Genomic DNA, 20115 nt, shown 5'->3' with positions numbered 1-20115 from the left:
GCGGGGCTTCCTGGCAGCTGCAAGCCTCTCCTGACCGCTGCCTGCCCCTTGTCCCGCTCTATAAACACAGGATTTCGTCATTTCTCAGCTCAGGCGCGGTGGGATTGTAGTTATTTATGAAATGCCTAGTGCGTTAACGTCAGGCTGACACTCAACGCGTCTACCGAACGTGCATCACGCGGCGCGGTTGTGCTCTGTGAACCCACTAATTACCACCGTAGGCACCCACTTTTCCTCCGCTTAGGCTGTTCACACACGCGCCAGGTCAGAGGATGAAGGGGGAGAAAGCCCTTAGTCCTCGCATCCCGGGACTTGTGCCATGCCCACCAATTCCCAGGGTGGCCACCTCTCCCCTGCCCAGGCCCCCACAATAGACACGCCAGCCCGCCTCTCCACCCGCCCCGCTTCTGCCTTCATCCGCAGACTTGCAGAACTTCCCGCCTTTCCCACTTGGGCCAGTTTTGCCAGGGCTTTAGGATCCTGGGGTGTTGATTCGCAAGGACCCAGAGGTTTCTGTTTCATTGCACAGTCGGCAGTCATCCAGTCGTTGAATGAAGCAACCAATACACCAAAACAACTGCACAGTGAGGCCCGTGCGCGGGCAAGACCGATCTTACTTGGTTTCACAAGCATTTGGCAAAGAGCATGGAATGTGAGCATCCTGGATCTCCAGATGCGAGGGTTCACCGGGAGTTTAGGCCTGGTTTACCCAAGAAACACCCCTAGCCACAGAGCCCACTCCGTTCACTCCCGTGGGATAAGCAAAGCTGGGAAGACCGCCTCCCTGAAAGCAAATAAACCAAGAGGCTGAGCCTGAGATCAAGCCTCCTTCCTGCCGGACTCGCTCCTGACCCCCTCACCTCAACCAACAGGCATCTGGGACCCTGGTGACATGTTCTCCCACTGGACCATTTGCGGCTTGAGGCCAGCCTGACATCCTTACCTGGCAGGCTGGGGCTAGCTGGCCCTTGTCTTGGAGTAGCGTGTGGAAGGATCAGCCCTCATGAGGCTGGAGAACCCCTCTTGCCTGCCCACAGGCCCGGCCTCGGTGGATCGGGAGTATCCCCTTAGCCAGTGTCCAAGCACCTTCATCTATTCATAGGCAGAGTTGGGCCACTCAGTGCTAGGACTCTCAGTATAGCTCCCAAGGGAGAATGGAAGGAGGAGAGAGTCCTCTCAGGAACCCGCAGCAGGGCTGAAGTCCCGGGAGCTCTCTCCTTCCCTCCCTATTCCCTCTCCCAGGCAGCTGGTGGGAAGCCCCCAAACCCGCGCGCACGCGTCCCTGGGCGCCTTCGGGACTTGCCATCCTTCAGTACAGAGCCGTGACTAGAGGGCCTGAACTGGCTGGCGCGCTGATTGGCAGAGGAGAAGACTGACGGCTCAGGCTGCTTGTTGGCCTGGAGAGGCTGAGCACAGTAGCCAATGACGAGAGAAGGTACGTGTTGGGGGCGGTTCCCTGTGTCCGCGTCCAGGCTCCTTTGCCTTCGGCTAACATGAAGCAGCTGGAGTGAGGAGACCGGGGTGGGCCGAGGGTCATCAAAGAGAACCGATCTGATCGGGGACGTGAGGGAACCAAGGGTTCCACCACTGGAGTTGAGAGAGAGAGCAGGGCCTCAAGCCAATGGGAAGGCACGGACTGTGAAGGCACAAATCGGGAAGGGCCTCTGTACCAAGGCGGGGCGGGGCCTGTTTGAGGAAGACTGGGCCCACGGTTGATATAGGGCGGGGCCTCCTGGGGGGTGGGGCCTACAGCTCTGGCACCTCTAGATCCTGGGTGAGGTGCTGCAGGGCCCCAGCGAAGAGGCACGAGGGAAAAGGTCAAGGCAGGTGGGGTCTTTTGGGGACAAATGTGTGCGTGAGGAGTTGTTGAAGAAAGAAAGCCCAATGAGGAATCTCCCCCTGGTGGAAGCAACATCTGGCTTGGGACGAGGAATCTGCAGGCTGGCAGAATGAAGGGCTGGAAGGGTTTGGGGATTTAGAAAGAGCCTTGGGCTGACTCCAGGTTGGAGACACCTTGGGCCCGTGAGAGAAGACCCTGGACACAATGGTCAGCAGCCTGCACCACACCACCCATCCTCTGGATTGCAAAGTCCTGTCCATGGACACCTGTGGAGACAAGGCTAGGCCTGTCCCAGGCACTGAGGAGGCAGCCTCTATCTGTCGTGCACCCCAGCCGCCCATCAGAGTCCTGGAACAGTCAATCCAGGCCCCAAAGCCGAGGAGCCTTGGGGAGGAGTGGGCCTCTAGGAGCCTCTCTTCCTGCCAGTGGGACTCACTCAGGTATTCAGGATCAGACGGGTGGGGTATCGGGGCAGAAAGTGAAAGTGTTAGTCACTCAGTCGTGTCCAACCCTTTGCGACCCCATGGACTGTAGCACGCCAGGCTCCTCTGTCCGTGGGATTCTCAGGCAAGAACACTGGAGTGGGTTGCCATCCCTTCTCCAGGGGATCTTCCCATCCCAGGGACTGAACCTAGGTCTCTCACATTGCAGGCAGATTCTTTAAGGTCTGAGCCACCAGGGAAACCCAACTGGGGCAGGGCTTAAGTCAAAGGCAGCCCTTGGCAAGCTGCTTCTCTTCCTGAGGCTCAGACTCTTCATATGCAGATTGGGCAATGATGCCTACCTAAGCTCTACCAATACCGGGGGCTTTCATCCTGAGGTTATTAAGACTGACAGTGCTCCCCAGAAGGGGGTGCCCACCTCAGGTGATCCCACCCTGAGCAGGTCTACTGCAGGTCAGGCTCTCCTGCTGTCCACACCAGTGGAGTCTGGTGGGCCTGTCCCCTGCCAGGGTGCAGACAGCTGTGCTGGCCCTGGGCTGATCCAGTTTGACCACATGTCTGCAAAGATTTGGAGCCTCTAAGCTCATGCCTACCTACCTGGTTGCCAAGGGCATTTGCTGGGGCAGGGGTCTATGTTCCTTGGTTGTCTGAGCCCAGCACACCCCTGCCATTCATCTTCTGAACTTGACTCACCCTGTCTAGAGCCCAAGGGCTGGGGGTGGCCGTGGGAGGTTCTTATTCCTTGGGTGTCTCCTCCCCACAACCAACCTGGTCCAGCTACCAAGGAAGGCCTCCTCAGTGTGGGGACATGTCCCCTGAATCTGGAAGTCAGGATGTAGAGAGCAGGCTTCAGAAAGGGGTCTGCAGTTCCCATTTCTCCAGTGGCATTGAGGAAGGCTTGTTGGCTGTCAGGCCTGTCGGGGCAGCAGGAGTTCCTACCAGAGTGGGGATACCCCAGGCCACAGGATTTACAGGCCCTGCTATACCCACTGTGGCCGTTCTAGATCAGTCCTGGGTTAGACTTGACTTAGGCTCCCCACTTCCTGGCACAGAGAAGATTCACCTGCCATGGGAGGAAAGCCAACTGCTTTGCGTTCAGGAGTGTCCTCTTGCATTTGGTCTGCCTCTAGGGTGGAAGACTGTCCTCTTGCCGAAGAAAACACAGGCCCAAAAGGCAGCGGTATGACTCCAGGGCTGCGTGGGTAGACTGCCACTCCCAGCGCAAGGCCTGCACCTGCCTGGCCTCTGAGATGCTGCAGGCCCAGAAAGATGCCCCCCAGACTCCTCAGCGTCTCCTGCGGCGCGGGCCCAGCCTTGTATACATCAGCCCGACACTCCAAGTTCTATCAAGAGTGGCATTTATTCTCCTCGAGGAGGTGCGGCGCTCCGGGGAGCTGGTGCTATTGTGCTTAGGAAGGAGGTCTGTCCGTCCGTCCGTCTGTCCGGCCGGCCCGGCCCCAAACGGGGGCGGAAGAGGGGCGCAGCCCGAGTAAAAATCCCGGCCTGTTCCGGGTGGGAGTATGTACAAGGCGGCGGGGTGCAGGCGGGGGTGAGGGCAAGGCGGGCCGGCGGCCGCAGCCCCCACCCGAGGGCCCCCGCATCTCGGGCCCTACTTATAGAATCAGTACAAAATAGGTGCTACCTAAACGTTCCTTCTACCTGAATTTGCTAAGTCGGTTATTGTGCTGCTTAGTTACGGGGGCGGGAGGGGGCCCATGGCTTTCCACGGCGGCGGGGTGTGGGGAGAAGCGGGAGACCCTGGCCGGCCCACGGCCCTCCGGCCTTCTCCTTAGGTAGGTAGGTAGATAGGCGTGTAGGGTAGGGTGGGGCACCTGTGGGCGCCTGTGCATGCGGTTGTGCCCAGCACAGGTGGGCAGGCCCCGGCCTGGGAGCTGTGTGAACACTGAGCTGGGATGGAGGGGTCTTGGACATGAGCCCTGCTATGCTGGGCTCTGAGGCCCGGGTCCACCCCTGTGGGAGCCGCTGGGCCTGGTACCCACTGGGATAGGGCTGGCCAGGTCAAATGCTCCAGCATGCACCTTGTCCTCTGACCTGGGACCCTGGCCTGACGTGACAAAGCTGCCATTGCCAGGGAATGGAAAGAATGGGATTCGGTATGGGTGGCCCTGGTGGCGCTGGGCCTTTGGGCCCGGCTCTGTGCCACCTGAGCTGAGGACCCGGGCCCAAGTCAAAGCAGAGCCCCCTGTGCCTAGCACTGGCCCCACGCTGGGGTGGGGAGGAGTGAGGGGCCCACGCTTGGGTCTAGGGACCGCGGCTCTCTCTGCACGTGTGACCATCCCTGGCCCACCCAAGCCGGTTGGATCCCTCACCAACATGCACCTTCCCGCAGGTCGCCACACCCCTGGCGGACTCAGCAGTGGGCCTGGCACATAGTAGGTGCCTAATGAAGGATGAGTGGGTGATGGACGACTGAAGGAGGGGTCTTGAGGACAAACACCCCGCCCCGCCCCTGAAACCATTACACCCGCCGGCCTCTGCCGCGGGGGGGGGAGGGGAGGGAGGGAAGAGCAGGAGAGGTGGGGAGAAAGTCTGCGCGTCCGGCCCCGCGCAGCGTCCCTGATCTAGGGGCCTATGGGGTGGGTAGGGCAGGGGGATACCTGATTCTCAGTAACTCTAGAGGCGGCGGCAGCTTCGCATGCAGTGCGCATTATTGCTCTATAGTCGGCTTCGGACTAACTAAGAGGGACTGGGAGCGGGCAGCTCCGGGAAAGGAAGGGACGGGGGCAGGGGCTGCATGCAGTGACGTCACAAAGGCGGCGGCCAATGGGGCGGGCCCTTGGGGCGGGGTCGCCGCCGAGGCTTTGGCTTAGACGGGTGTAAATTGGCAACAGAATGAGGGCGGGGTCTGGGGCTCCGGGAGGGGGCCGGCCTCTGAGAGGCGGGGCCTGCGGCTCCCGAGAGGCGGAGCCCAGGTGGGCGGGGTTCGGGGCGGGGAAAGTGATCCTGGACATCCCAAGCCCCCGGCGTCGGCGGGAAGGGTAGGGGCCTCTGCGCCCCTTCCCGGACCCGAGTGCAATCCGTTCATAAATAAAACGTACAAATACAGAAAGAAAACCCGACGCATCCGCAACCCCCCTAGGGGGCTTTACCCGCAAAGCAAATACAGAGAGGTGTGTAGAGGGCCGTGCCCAGGCCTGCCTACCGGGCCCCAGGAATCCGTCCTCCAACACCGAATGCCCGGGTACGAGGGAGGGGGGCCCCAGGGAAGGGGAGCGGGGTCTGAGGAGGTCGGATAAGTCCATGCGGTTTGATATGCGTCATTATTATTCGTTATGGAGGACAGAGCCCGGGAAGCTGGGCTGGAAGAATTCGGATTTGGCAGAGGATGCGAGGCAAGGGTAGGAAAGCGGCTCGGACTGAGGCCCCGGAAGGAACCCAAGGGAGAGAGGTGCCGCCGTCCGCCCCAGTCCCCGATCCGCACGCGTCTAACACTCCTGGGGCTCAGCGGACACCGAGAAGGAGGCGCAGGTAGCCTCTGCGCCCCTCACCCTGCTCCTCCCCCGTTGCTGCTCCCCGACGTCTAGGCCGCAGGCCGGGCTCTGGAAGGCTTGGGAAGGGGTGGGGAAGACCTGAGTCTCTGCCACGCGATCCAGGGGCGCAGAAGAGGGAGGAGGGGGCGCTCCCTACCTCACCCCACCCCGGTCTCAGAGACCTAACTCGGAGATGAGGTTCGGTTCTGGGTCTCCTCGACCCTATTGCTGGGAAAAAGCCTGGGGCACCCTGGAGGGGAAGGGAGGGGGCTCGGGGTGGGTCTCCCCTCGGGACCCTATTGCTTGAAGGGGCCGGGAAGGCCCCTGGCGGGCGGGGCGGGGCCGGGCCCCCTCCCCCTATTGCTGTGAGGAGGGGCCCGCCTTCCGGCCCCTCCGCCTGGTCGCCGGCGGAGACCTCCCTGGGGGCCCATATTGCTGAGAGCCAACCAGGCTGGCGGAGGTACCGCCGCCCTAGGCCTGCACAGGGCTGAGCTGCGGCGGCGCGGTGGGCGCAGGGGCCGGGGGACCGCCGCCGGCGGCGCCCTTGAAGCAGGCCGACTCGTAGTGCTTGTTGAGATAGGACTTGAGCGCGAAGCTCTTCTTGCAGCGCTTGCACTGGAAGTGCTTGAAGGCGGAATGCGTCTGCATATGCGCGCGCAGGTTGGAGCGGTCGGCGAAGGCCTTGCCGCAGTGCGCGCAGCCGAAGGGCTTCTCGCCGGTGTGGGAACGCATGTGGCCCTGGAGCAGCCAGGGCCGCGAGAAGGCTTTACCGCACACGCCGCACTTGTGGCGCAGGTCGTGCGTGAGCAGGTGCATGGCCATGGCCGGCATGGACACGTACACCTTGCCGCACGTCGGGCAGCGCCGCGCCAGCTGGCTGTCCAGGCTGCGGTGCGTCTGCTTGTGGCGGCTCAGGTTAGACGACGTGGCATACGTTTTGCCGCACTCGCCGCACGCGTGCCGGCCTCCTGAGCTGCCGGCCCCAGGCGCCGCACGGGCCTCGGTGCCCGCCCCCGCGCGCGCGCCGCCCCGACCCCCAGCCCCCGACCCTGCACCACGAGTGCCCGCCCCGACCCCGCCTCCGCCGTCGCCGTCGGGGGCCGCCGCCGAAGCTGCGGAGGGGGCGGCAGCGGCGCTGGCGTTGGCTGCCTTACGACGGGAGCGCCCGTCGGTGATGAAGAAGGCGTCAGCTGCGTAGCCCTCGCTGACCGCCGCGTCGCCGTTGATGTAGCCACCCGCGGCTGTGGCCAGCTCCGGGCGCGGGGTGGGCGGCGGCGCCGAGCCCGCGGCCGCCGGGCCCAGCTCTCCCCGCACGGCCGCAGCGTACATGGGCTCCGGGGATGGCCCTTTGAGCAAGGCCGCCTCGGCATCGCCATCGTAGACGGAGGCGGGCCCCGCGTAGTCGTTGAGGTATCCTAAGGGCCGAGGCGGACAGACAGGCAGACAGCGGGAGGGGAACCGGGCAGCAGGCAAGACACACAGGAGGGTGGCGAGAGACACCGGGGCCGGCGAGAAGGGAGCGAGGAGGACAAAGGATAAGGGGCCGAGGGAGAGAGGGGCAGGGAGGATGGCGACGGCAGGGAAGGGAGGAGAAAGAGGAGAGATGAGCCAGGGCCCGGCCGGGCTGCACCCCGCCCTCGCTGGAGGAGGGAAAGACTCGCATCTTCGGGCGCGGCTGCCCCCCCCCCCCACCTTCCGCGGAGCTTCAAGGTCAGGGGGGAGGGGCGGCGCTTCCCTCGCCCTCCTTCCCCTCCTCCCCTCCCCCTCTCCCTCCCCCTCGGGTTCTCCCCACTTCAGCAGTTTTCCTTGATTATGCAACACACTGCAGAACCGCAGCGCACAAAGCCAGGACCGCCTGTCCAGGGACCCCGTCGCTCCTGCCCTCACGGTTCCCACTGGCTCATCCACCGTGCCCAGAGCCCGTGTCCAGCCTCGATGCTCACCTGTTCCCCAACAAGCCCTGGAGAATTCTACCTCCCTTTGATCTTCCAGGTCTCCCACTACTCACTAGATTTGACCATCTTCCGTTCAGCCCTGTCTCCCTCCATCCACTGTTTCTCCCCACTCCACTCCTTTCCGTCATCCTGCACCGTTGGGTACCACCTTGTTCCACATTACCCCCTCTCCCCAGGCCCTAATCCTTTGTGGGGCCTTCCTGAACCCCAGGAAATGTGATCAGGAAGACACTGTGTTGGAGGCAGTGCCAGGGCATGCACCAGCGGACACCTTCACAGGGACAAGTTGCAGGTGGCAGCATTATTCATGCCTGCAACTGCGGTTGTTCTCAAAGCATGAGATGGATCTCACAACCTCAAAGTCACAAATACACACCCCGCACGAGTGTGAAGCAGAGTCTGGCTTCTTCAGAGTTACCCTCAGCCTCTAAGACTCTGTCAATTCTAGAGTCCCCTCAGGGTGGGCCGCACCCTGAGCCAGGCCTGCACCACCTACTCACGCAGGGTCAGACATGTAGCCAACCAGACACACTCTCAGCTGGGGTTGCCAGTCACATGGGCACATAGCGGCCTCAGAGTCACATGGTCCCATGTAGTGGCACACAGACAGGCACACACTCATACAGGGTCACACACAAGTGCACATAGTCACATGGCCACACGCAGTCACATGGGTGCACACAGGCTTATGCTCCTGCAGGTCACACTTGTTTTACCACCCCAGGCTGCTGGCACTCCCAGCCCCCTTGCCCACTTGCTAGCAATTGTCCTTGAATTTGGGCGCCCTAACACAAAGAGCCTCCTCCTGCCTCCAGCACTTGGACTTCCCTGCCCACAGCCCACCTGCCCACACCCTTCTCCCTGACCCTGCCCCAGGGACGGGGGCACTGCTACTGCCTCTGCCCCGACAGGTGGGCGGCCCCCACTGGACCACATGGCTACTCCCTGGAGCTCCTAGCACTTCCCTGCTGGCCCTAGAAGGGGGGCTAAAGGTGCAGCCAAAGAAAAGGGTTCTGAGGCAGGCTGTTTTCTGAGTGTGGTTTGCATACATTGCTGGTTCCTGTCATGTCAGCAGGGTCCATTCTGTGTTGGTCAGGGCGCGGGTCAGTGTGTTCCTCCTGTTCCTGACCCCTGTTCCCCACATTCTCTCCTGCATCCACGCTCTCCCTGCCCAGCCTTGGCTCCGTTCTGGCCTACCTCTGCGTTCCCCTCTCCCCACCCCCATCTCCATCCCCTCCCAAGTCCGCTTCAGCCACTGCCTCCTGCTGGTTCTGGTTCCTCCGAGCCTATTGCCTGGGGTTCCTGGTCCCTCCAGCCCCAGTCTCTGACACTCTACCCCTTCAAGCACTGAGCCCCTCGCCCGCCGCCCCCCAGCCCCATCCCAACTCGCACCTTTCTCCTGCAGTCGCACGCCGAGGTCGCTCCGGGCGCGCCCGTAGGAGCTCTCGAGGTCTGCCGAGGAGAATGTGTCAAGTTTGACCTTCTTGACCAAGAAGGATCTGGGCATGATTCCTGCGGGGCTCCGGCGCTGTGGGCCTGCGGAGCCGGGACGCGGGGGGGCTGCGGCCGCGGCGGGGCCCCGTCACCATCCGAGGAGCGGCTGAGGCAGCACGGGTCCTCACTCTGGCCTCTGGATGCTGCCGCGCGGTGCCGTCCTCTCCTGCCTGCCCGTCCTGCGTTTCCTCCTCTGCTGCTCCGGACCCCTCTTTTTCTCCTTCCTTCCTTCTCTTCTTCTATTCTTCACTGCTCTTCTCTTCTCTCTTCTCTTCCTTCCTTCCTTCCTTTCCTCCTCTGGTCCCGGCTTCCCAGCCCGCAGTGCCGCCCCTGGACAGGCGGGGGAGGAGGCTGGGGGGGCGGGGAGGGGGGGAGCGGCTCCGTCCCGGGCCCGGAGGCTGCGAGTGGGTGCAGGGCTGGCCCGGCTCCGCGGCCCCCTTCCCCTCCCCCCCGCCGCCGCGGCGGAGCTTCAGTCAGCGACCCCCCATGCCCCCGGAGGTAGCGGCGCGGGGCCTGGAGAAGGCGGCGGCGGCGGTAGCGCCGGCAGCTTCAGCACCGCGGCCAGCGCCGGCCCGGCCAGCACCTCGGCCAGCGACCGGGCGCGCACAGCCGGAGGGAGCGGCGAGGGGCGGGCCGCGGGGGCTCGGCCGCCGGGCGGGGGTCCTCTGCGGGGGTCTCTGGGAGCCTTGCTTTATTGTTCTGCAGCCGGAGCGAGCGGCGGCGGCGACGGCGGCGGCGGGCGGGGGGCGGGGGTCCTGGGGGGGAGGGGTGCTCGGGGAGGGCGGGCCGAGGGAAGGTGGGAGGGAGGGATGGGGGCTCCGGGGGCGGGGCTCGGCGCTTGGACAGCTCCCGGGCCCAGCCTCCTGCGCCCGCGGCCGCCTCTGCCTGCGGCCCGGCCCAGCCTCCAGCTTTTAAAGCCCAGGAGCGACGGCAGGGGGAGGGAGGAATGGGGGAGAGGACGGCGGAAATGGCTGCGCGGGGCCTGGCCCCCGCCAGGGTCTCCTGGGAGGGGTCTTGGGGATGCCGCGGCCCCAGCTCGTGTGGAGTTCCCCCGATAGGCTCCGGGAATGGAGGCCCAGACGTCCGCAGCATTGTGCGGCGTGGGAGGAGAGGTGGGAGCAGGCCTGGGGCCCACGAGCCCGGACTCGGGATCTTTGAGGGAAGAACACAGGGTGGACCCCAGAATGGTCGGTCCGCCCAGCCCAGCTGTCGGGTGTGGAGGCGAGGGATCTGCGGGGGCAGGTGGGGGAGGCGACCGGAGAAGCAGCGAATGCTGAGGCAGCGAAAGCGCCGTGTGGAAGTGCTGCGCGCACCCCGTGCCGCAGTGTGTCCCTGCCGCTCGGTCACCCGGGCTGACCCCGTGCCCGCTGGAGAGGCCTTCTGCACCCACGCCCTTCCCCCAAGGGGCGGAGGTCGAGCGCAGCGGCGACGCAGCGAGCGGAGTGTGAAGACGGAGAGGGGCTGCTGTGCCCTTGCTCCAGAAATTCGGTTTCACTGGTGGTTTTCCGCCCTCCCGCGCGCCTGCAGCTCCCCCACGCGGCCCCGCAACCAGGCGGATAACCCTTCCCCTGGCCGCCCGCCCAGAGTTTGCAGCCCCCATGACGTCAGGCCCAGCGACCAATGGCTGGCGCGGGGGTGCGGGGAGTTCCGGGCCGCACAATGGCCGCGCGCGGGGACATATGTCCCCAATTAGGGCTCGGCGTCGCCATTGTCCCCTCACGCGCCCCCGCCCGTGGCTCGGGTCTCCCTGCTCCGAGCGCGCCCCCACGCGGCCCGCTGTCTCTGGGGACCAAGGTCGCAGGGGCGGCCCCGGGAGTGTGCGGGTGCGCTCCGGCCGGGAGCGCGTGCGAGGCGGGGGCGCGCGCACCCGTCGCGGCGCGCGGTGACCTTGTGCCGGGCTGGTGGTCGGGCCCGCGGACCCGGCCGGGCGCGCGGCAGGAGGGCCGCTCCGGTGGCGCGCTTTCGGCGGCTTGCCGCCGCCCGCGGATCTCTCGGCTTCACCTAGCGTCGCAACACAGGAGCCGAGCGAGCGTGGCTGTAAGCGAACCGGCCCCGCGCCGGGCGCGGCAGGGACCGCAGGCCCGCTTTGTGGCGGCGGCGGGATATTCATCTTGTGTGGCTGGTGCTCCCGAGGGGCGGGGGCGGGACGCGGCCGCCCCCTTATCGCCGAGCCGCAGCCGGCGGGGCCCGTAGTGGGGGCGGGGGCAGGGATCCCCCTCGGCCGAGCGGCTCATCCCTGCCCCTTCCCGGGGGGCCCGGCGGAGGCGCAGCCGGAGGCGCGGGGCCGATTAGCATTTTGATTGCGGGACTGGGGGCCCATCTGGACCGAGGCCTAATTACCGGGCGGACCCTCGGGGCGCCAGCGGGAGGTGCCAAGCGCAGTCCCTTCAGCCGGAGCTCCCCACCTCCCTCAAAGTCCGCCCCAACACTGCGGTCGGACCGCGTCCCTGTCCCCCTCCGTTGGTCCCATCGCCCCGTCGTCTGTCGTGCGCTTTTGTTCCTCCACCTCGTCCTCTTTCACTCCCCTGGCCCACCCTTTGGCCCCACTCCGGACCTCTTTCCTCAGTCCCATTCCTCCATCGCCCTCCACTTTTCCCTCATTTCTGTCTTCCTTCAGCCAACTTCTCTGTTTCTCCTTCCCCGGCTCCTGGTGCCAGTTCCTGCCTCTCTGTAAATTTCCCATCCCCTGGCTCTCAACGTTCTTGATGACAGGGCGGTGTCGGAGCACTGACACATGTGTCCCTCGGCCAGGCACTCCCAAGGGGATCGTCTGGGCCGCCCTTGCTTGCCCTCGTGTGGATAGAGCCTGCAGCCCCTGGGGCGCCCAGCAGGGAGGGGCAGCTGGGCCTAGGCCCTGGCCATCAGTCCAGAACAGCCAGGGTGTGGAGCACACATGGGGCCCGTGAGCAATTACTTAGTCCTCCTCGCCTGCCTCCTTTCAGGCACCCTGAGGTCGAGGTCACTGCCCCACAATGGGGTCCAGCCCACCAGGGAGAGGCTGGGAAAGGACAGTTGGAGACACTAACGCTTTTGGAAAGTTGCAGCCCCTTCCCCTCGGGCCACCATGAGTCTTCCACTGGGAGCTGGAGGTATAAGGGGCCTTGCTACAGAAGAGACTGGGGTATCAGTGGCGGACCCAGTGGTTCCGTGGTTCGGCGCACTCCAGCACCCCAGGTGTATGCATATGCTGCACCCCGAGGAGCCTCTCATCCTGAAGGTCTCAGCTGCCCTGCCCTGCTTCACATTGCTGCAGCAGCTCCTCATCCATGTCAGATGGGAAGGATTTGGTGTTGGTTCTGTGTTCCTCTGCCTGCCTCTGCTTCTAGGTGTGTGAGACCTGGCAGGTCCCAGGTAGCCAAAAAGTCAGACTTTAGGGGAAGACTCATAGGTATTTTACTACGCAAGAAATGAGGCTTCACCAGAAAAGACATTAAACAACAAATATGCAAATTCAGGTTTGGGGTTTTCTTTTTTTTTTACATTTCATTATAGAAAATATCAGATATGCACAAAAGTGTTGAGCATCAGACTGTGTGCCTGTCACCACTATCACCTAAGACCAGTTCACAGCCAATCTGGGCTCCTTTTTGTCCCTCCCCCCATCACAAAATGCCACTTCTCTCTTAGGAAATAAAGACATGAGAGCAGGTGGGTCTGGTTGTTGTATCAGAGACCCCCTGCCTCCTGCTGTGAGTCAATCTAGCCCTGCCTGGGGATTCCAGGAAGTCCCACCAGACCTTTTTGGGCAGGAACATCCCCTTAGCCTGCTGTGTCCAGGGTCTCCAGCTGGCTATTGGAGAGGCCAGCCTTCCCAACGTGGCCCAGGACCCTCCTCAGTCCAAGGGATCCAGCTGCCAGAACTGCTCACAGTCTCTGCCTCTCATCCTCAGCCTGAGCTGTAACTCCCAGAGAACTGAAACACCTCTGTGCCCGAGTTCCACGTGTTAACACAGTGTCTGCCCGATCAAGTCACCGGGCACTTGAGTCCAGGAGTGTTCTTTGCAGAGTTTTAGAGGAGACTCCAGAGCAGGGGCAGAGTGAGCCCTGGGGAGGAGGGAGACGGTGACCAGAGGAAGGCCAGCACCGGGGCCACCGAGGTTGGCTCTGGCAGTGGGCAGCCGGGTGACATCCCGCCTGCACTGCAGAGAGGCTTGGTGGGTGGTGGCCTGGCAGCCTGTACTTCCTGATACAGTGTGGGCCCCATACGCTCACTTCCCTGACCTTGCCACAGGGTTGCCACTTTCACTCAACATCTGCTCTGGAACTTGGTGCCCATGACCTGGAGTAGGCTCCTCCCCCGCTCTCCACAGACCGAGGACCAGGCTTACGGCCTTCTCTCTGCTGCCCGTTTACCTTCTCACTCTCACAGGAACCTGAGACCACACTTCCTCACCAAGGGCACTGGTCAGTCTTCTGAACACTTGCTGGCCTACGTCCCACCCCCCATTGCCACTCCTGGGACTTTTCTTTGGGGTGCACACATGACACATGGCCTCTATGGTCCTCCTGGGAAGGACTCTGGCTCCATTGCCTACAGAGGACACCTTCAGCTGTCAGAGGCTCCAGGGGTTGCCCCTTGCCCCACATCCCAGCCTTCTAGTGGTGGCCAGCACCCAACGGCTGATCAATGCAGGAGGCAAAGGCCTGGCATCTCAGCCTGATGTGTGACGTCTCTGGTGAGCCATTCTGACACTGCAGCCCTCGCAGGGTGCTGGGCTGGCCTCGGCCCTCCTGCTTCCTCTCTTTCCTCCTCGGGGCTGACCAAGGCGCATGTCCTCACACTGCTGCCTCAGTGGCTCCCTCTTGGAGAACCCAGACAGGCGTCAGGAAAGAAGAGTCCAAGAAGGCAGGCAGCAGGAACTTGGGCAGGCTCACCCACTGCCTGGCTGGCAGTGAGGACCCGTCTGCAGTGCAGGCGGAACTCAGACAGGCCAAAGCAGAAGGCCGAGGTCCGATGGTTAGACCTTCGGCCAGTGGTGAGCAGGGATCACACAGCAGGGAGGAAACGTGGCAGCGGGCCCAGGACCTGGTGTTCGGGAAGTGCAGGAGCAGCAATCACCGAAGGGGCTGGGGGTGGGATGGCTGTGGTTCAGCTCTACTGACGCCCCAAAGGGAGGACAGCAAGGGGCGGAGAGCTTTGTCTAGCCACTGAAGGCCCAGCCCCTTGATCCCCTGCACTGAGGCAGGCTCCCAGCTCTGCAGCCAAAGTGCAGAGGGTGGTGAGGGTCAGGCCTTGACTTAAGCATCAGACTAGTTGAGCTCCAGAGAAACTAAGGTGGCTGCCACTTCCAGCACAGAGTGCAGTTACAGGAAGCAGATTTACCACCCTACCTGGAACAACTAGAGAATTGGACAAAATAGGGCTTCCCTGGTGGTCCAGTGGTGAGGAATCTGCCTTGCAGGGGACACGGGTTCTATCCCTGGTCCCAAAGGATCTCACGCGCCACAGAGCAACTAAGTCCATGCAACACAGCCACTGAGCCTGTGCTCTGTAGCTCACAAGCCACAACTACTGAAGTCTGGCACCCTAGAGCCCATACTCTGCAACAAGAGAAGGCACTGCAATGAGAAGCCTGAGCACCACAACTAGAGAGTAGCCCCTGCTCTCCACAACTAAAGAAAGCCTGCACACAGCAACAAAGACCCAACGCAGCCAAAAATAAGTATTTGTTCAAAACTGGACAAAATAGATGAAACAATGGGCCTGAAGACATTGGTACTGGGCAGCGAAGGACAGTGACCCCTGAGAGGGCCATACCCAAGAAAGGACACCTGAGAAACCTCATCTGTATGTGGACTTGACTTAGATGCAAGATCCCGGACTTGCAGGCTGAGCTGAGTTCTGCAATGGGAGGAGATGCTGGAGGTCTTGGGAGGAGCCAGATGGTGGACTGTGGTGGGCTACTTACATTTGTGGATCCCAGGATCCTGCTGGTGTTCACACATTTGGTAGACTCTTCCCATTCTGGCTCTGGGTTTGGCCACATGACTTGCTTCTCCATTGGGATGTGGTATGAATAATGCATGCAGATGGTATGCACTATGGCCCACTGGGTCTTGTCCTCTTATAACACTCCCTCTTGCAAACCAGCAGCAAGATAGTCTGCTGAATATTGAGATACCACTTGAAAAGAGGCCCTGGAGGATGAGGGTCATCTTGGACATTCTGGCCCCAGCTGAGATCCCAGCTGATGCAGCCATATGAGCAATTGCTGCTACACCTATGGAGTGGAACCACACAGCTGAGCCCAGCCAGCCCACAAAACCATGACAAGTACATCACTGCTGTTTGAAGCACCGGAGATCAGGGTGCTTGTTTGTATCCACTTGTCCTCCACCCGTGAGTCCTTCCTTCACTGTTCTGCCTGCCCAGCTCAAGTCCCACCCTGGATTCCTTTCCAACCTGCATCCAGCCCGCCCACAAATCCTGTCTGCTATGGCCTCAATGGGGCTCAGACCTGCCCATGATCCTCTCCGTTCCCCTGTGCCCTTCTCTCCCTGCACAATTCCTTCCCCACAATCTCCTCAGATGGCAGTGCTTACAACTCCCCAGTGATTTCCCGAGGCCCCAGTCCCCTTCCTCATGGCTTCTCCTACACGTCCAGTTCCACCCTGCATTGCACCTCACACCCCCTTTTCCCAGAAGTCTCTCCCCCAGAGCGCCACACGATCACAACTTCTCATATCAGCTCAAATGCTGAATCCTTGCAAAGCCCTGATCCCCTAGCTGAAGGAACGCCACCCTCCACCAGCCACTTTGCCAGCAAAGAAGTAGGCGCTTCAACCTGGGTCACCCTTAGGTCATCAGCTCCAAGTGGGCAGAGGCTTTGGGTCACTGGGTAGAAACAAAGCCCACCCTAAAGTCTCACTGACTGACTGAGTGGAGCCCAAGCTTCGGGAACCCAGGCAGCTGGCATGCCTTTCTAGCCCCTGTCCACATCTGACAGACAGCCTGGCCATCCCAGGCCTGGCTTGGTCACAGGCACTCATCCAGGCAGCCGAGCCCCTGGCTCACATTCCACACTCCATACCTCCCTTGCTGCACTGACCCCCAACCTATCCCAGTACCTCCACAGCTGGGTTCTGCCCAACCTCTTGAGCCCATCTCCTGGTAGAACCCCTCCTGAGAAGTAGGGGTTCCTAGCCTTGAGCCATGAACAACAATTGCTCCCTGGGATTGCCTAAAGCCATTCACCTAGCTTCTGGACTCCACTCCAGAGATGGCCACAGATGCTGGCAGCCAAAAGGTGAGCAACGCTGAGCCAGGGTTCCAGGCAGGGCCAGTGTCACGAGCATGTGACATGAGGTCCGGGAGCCAGTGCTTGCTTTAATGCTCTAGTGCTGCCATCTGGAAACTGATAACTTTTTAACAAGGACTTCTGCATTTTCATTTTCCATGGGGCCCTGCAAATTATGCAGGTGGTCCTGGTTCCAGGGACACTAAGCTGGCATGAAGCACAAAGACCAGACCGGGGTCATGAGCATGTGAATGTGTGAAGTTGCTCAGTCGTGTCTGACTCTTTGCGACCCCATGGACTATAGCCTACCAGGCTCCTCTGTCCATGGGATTTTCCAAGCAGTAATACTGGAGTGGATCGCCATTTCCTTCTCCAGGGGATCTTCCCGATCCAGGGATCGAACCCAGGTCTCCCGCATTGTAGACAGACGCTAAACCCTGACAGGAAACTAAAGTGACTTCTCTGCTCCCACAGCAGCCTCCAGCACCCAGGAAGCAAAAACACCTGCCGCTCAGAGAATGTGGAACTGGGGCCCCACAAGTCAGGCAGGAGCATGCTCTAGGGGTACCATGGGTCTGTCCCCCAGCAGGCCTTGAGCTCTGGCCCAGGGCGCAGCAGCAGTAACTCTGGGGAGTAGAGTCCACCAGAAGACACAGGGCTTGACCTTTGGCTGTGTCCTTGTCTCATTTCTGATTGGACTAGAAAAGGCATCTGGCCCAGACTGGACCAATCAGATTCTGACCCATGGATTCTGCTCATTGGTCAGCACTTCTACTGACCGTGAAAGGCAGTATGTCCCACACATGTCCTAGATGCCTGGCTGCTTGTCAGGCTCAGTCCCACTACTACCATCTTCCAACCCAAACTCCCCGTTGCTTCCTGCCAGACCTCCTGAGGCCCTGTGAGCTGGGCAGGAGGGGAAGATCCCGGAGAAGCAGCCCCAACTCGCACAAAGAAAACCCCCTGGCTTGAAGCAAGAGGTCACTTTATTGAGAAGGCCCGTGGTGGGGTGGAGGCGGGGGACTGGAGGGGAAGGCAGAATGCCTCGTGAGGTGGGAGAAGGGTGGGTGCCTGCTGGCAGCATCACACGTCCGGGTCCCACTGAGGGTTCCCCTCGTCGTAGGCACCGGTCTTGCGCAGCACGATGCCTGGGCTGTAGGTGGTCCCCAGCGGCCAGTGGCGGACCACATGCCTGTACGACGTGGCCAGGCAGTCAAAGTAGTTAATGTTGAGCTTCCGGGCAATGTACCGGCCCAGGTATTCCATTTGCTGTGTGAGCGGGTGGCGAGTGGCGGTCAGGTCAGCTCTTGCTAGTCCCTCCCTTTGCCAAACCACACCTCCAGCCCTGACCGTCAGCCCTGGCACCCTCTCTGCCAGCTACCAGCTTGAGGGCCCGGGCCAGGCGCCCATTGTATGCACCATCCACCTGCGAAATGTCCCCATCTTAAGAGCCTAAACAGTGGTCGGCATCCCGTTGGACCGAGAAGGGAAACAAGAGTGTCTGTCGGACGCACCTCATAGCGCTCCGACAGCTGCACCAGCACTAGTGGCTCTAGCTTGTGGCCGCACAGAACCAGCTGGAAGAAGCACCTTCGATAGGCTAGTAAGGGGCAAGTTGCTCAGCTCCCAGACTCTGGGGAGCAGGGGCGGGGCTCCGGGGACGGGGCGTGGGCCCGCGTGTGTCCGCCCCTCCCCACTCCATGTGGCTTCCCGTCCCTTGCACGCCCTGCCCTAGTCCGCGGCCCTTCCCTCGCATCACCGTCCGAGTTGAGCGCCAGGCGCACGTAGACCAGGTGCATGGGGCCCTGACACACGGTGCGGCCCTGGATGGAGAAGTGGTACACGCCAAGCGCGTGGTTCAGCACCAGGCGGCGCCGCGGCAGCGACGAGATCATAAGCCACAGGCCCACGCCCACGCCGTAGGCAGGGAAGCCCCAGGTCTCCTGCTTCTGCACCTGCGGGCGCCGCGGGAACTCCCTGAGCCGCCGCGGGCCGGTGGCAAGGCGGGGCCGGGTCCCTGGGGTAGGAAGGTCGTGTGGGCGGGCCCGGGAGCCCAGACCTCGCTCACGAGACCGAAGCTGATGAGCAAGATGCATACTATGAAGAGCAGCGTCCCCTTCCACAGCGTGTCCAGGTAGTACTCGAGCACGAACACTAGGGGCGGCGCGCCGAGGACGCGTGAGAACACCGGGCTCCTGCTTGCTGCCTGAGGTGGCAGCGCCAGGGCTCGGGCCCGGAACAGCCCGCCCCACGTAGGGCCCAGGGCCTCGGATAGGATCCAGCCTGCGGTTCCAGCGCCTAATCGTGCCCCAGCAGGCCCGGCCCAGGCCCGGGGCTCTAATGCCCCGCCCCCGCTTCGGCCCCGCCCCGCCCTCTGGGCCCGCCCCTCGAGTCAGCCCCGCCTCGCCCTCTGGCCCTGCCCCTCCCCTCCCCTCCCTACTCTGATTCCGGTCCCTGCCCTGCGTTCCCCTGCATGAGCGTTGGAGTCCCGGTCCCTAACTTCGGTCCGCGCGCACCGTTGGGCTGCTGCTGCATGAACGGGTAGAAACTGTTGTTCTTGAGGCGCCTGGCGAGGCTGCGCTCGGTGCAGAAGAGTCCTTGGGCCCAGAGCTGGAAGGGCTTACCGCTAGAGGTCGTAGGCAGTCCGCTGATCCGGCCCTTGGGGGCCTGGGTCGGGTACGGATGGTCAGCTGGGCGGCTCGTCTGTTGCCACTACCCACTGCCCACAGCTACGCTCATACCTGGGAGAATAATGCCTCCAGGGCTGCGGTCAGGAAGGAGCAGGAGCTCTGAGAAGACAGGGGAGCGACACCAGGTGGCGTTCTAGGCTGCGCGGCGCCGGGTTCTAGAAGCTCTGGTCAATGGGTTCTAGAAGGGACCATTCTGTTGTGGTGGGCGTGAACTTGCCGGCTAGCCCCTGCCCCACTGGAGGCCCCCTATACAGCCTGGCTCACATCACGTGCTCGGATCACTCCTGCCAGCCTGCACAATGTGCCATGTCAGGGTCAGTGCTTCCTGGGTGGCAGGTGGGCAGGCGGGATGCAGGGATCCTTGCCCACCCAAAGCTCATGCCCACTCCTCTCACCTCCAGAGCTGGAGCAGCTTCACCTGGGCCTGTATGGCATGTCAGACCGGCTGACGCTAGCCAAGGAAGGCAGCCCTCTGCTCACCCAGAAGCGGTGTCACAGTCTGCGGGAACTGGACTTGAGTGGCCAGGGCTTCAGTGAGAAGGACCTGGAGCAGACCTTAGCTACCTTCTCAGGCACCCCTGGGGGCTTCCACCTAGCCTGTGCTCCCTCAGGGCTCGGGCCCGGCCCGGGCCGCCTACGTGCGGGTCCAGCCTGCGATTCCAACGCCAAATCCAGCCACATCTCTGGCCTGGCCCCTCGCTTCGGCCCCGCCCCCACCCCAGTCGGATTCCAGTCCCCGCCCCGCATCCCGGCCTTTTAGTCCCTGACTCGGGTAGGTCAGCCTTAACAGTGAGACACCCTAGGCCTAAGTTGGAGAGAAATCAGCAGGCAGGTGCCCACAAGGAGCCCATGACTGGGCGTGGTCACCCTCTCTTCATTGCCAGCTCTGTCCTAGACAGCCTCACATACTATGAGGCAGCTCACCTTAGTGCCCTAGGATGGGGCACACAAGCACAGGCACTCA

General features: G+C 62.4%; 2 protein-coding genes across 2 annotated transcripts; both read right to left on the bottom strand.

The window, feature by feature from the left end:
• Positions 1-6245: 6245 nt before the first annotated feature.
• On the bottom strand, positions 6246-9236 carry SCRT1 (scratch family transcriptional repressor 1). Its single transcript, XM_052651997.1, has 2 exons — positions 9122-9236; positions 6246-7189 (listed from the first exon to the last, which is right to left on the bottom strand). The coding sequence occupies exons 1-2, from the start codon at positions 9234-9236 to the stop codon at positions 6246-6248; spliced, it is 1059 nt and encodes a 352-aa protein (XP_052507957.1).
• An 8292-nt stretch (positions 9237-17528) lies between these two features.
• TMEM249 (transmembrane protein 249) lies at positions 17529-19531 on the bottom strand. Its single transcript, XM_052652034.1, has 6 exons — positions 19517-19531; positions 18978-19173; positions 18521-18615; positions 18221-18416; positions 17976-18061; positions 17529-17730 (listed from the first exon to the last, which is right to left on the bottom strand). The coding sequence occupies exons 1-6, from the start codon at positions 19529-19531 to the stop codon at positions 17545-17547; spliced, it is 774 nt and encodes a 257-aa protein (XP_052507994.1). The 3' UTR covers positions 17529-17544.
• Positions 19532-20115: the final 584 nt, after the last annotated feature.

This window comes from Budorcas taxicolor, chromosome 14 (assembly GCF_023091745.1).
Source record: "Budorcas taxicolor isolate Tak-1 chromosome 14, Takin1.1, whole genome shotgun sequence".
Lineage (NCBI taxonomy): Eukaryota > Metazoa > Chordata > Mammalia > Artiodactyla > Bovidae > Budorcas > Budorcas taxicolor.
Note: the sequence above shows the minus strand (reverse complement) of the source record. Positions and strands in the feature narration are given on the sequence as shown.

Excerpts from the sequence above, each read along its gene's own strand:
- SCRT1 (XM_052651997.1), bottom strand. The coding sequence starts at position 9,236 with ATGCCCAGATCCTTCTTGGTCAAGAAGGTCAAACTTGACACATTCTCC. Across the intron at positions 7,190-9,121 it reads CGTGCGACTGCAGGAGAAAG|GATACCTCAACGACTACGCG; the intron begins GTGCGAGTTGGG and ends CTCGGCCCTTAG.
- TMEM249 (XM_052652034.1), bottom strand. Across the intron at positions 18,616-18,977 it reads CATGCAGCAGCAGCCCAACG|TGTTCGTGCTCGAGTACTAC; the intron begins GTGCGCGCGGAC and ends CGCCGCCCCTAG. Across the intron at positions 17,731-17,975 it reads AGCTGTCGGAGCGCTATGAG|CAAATGGAATACCTGGGCCG; the intron begins GTGCGTCCGACA and ends CCGCTCACACAG.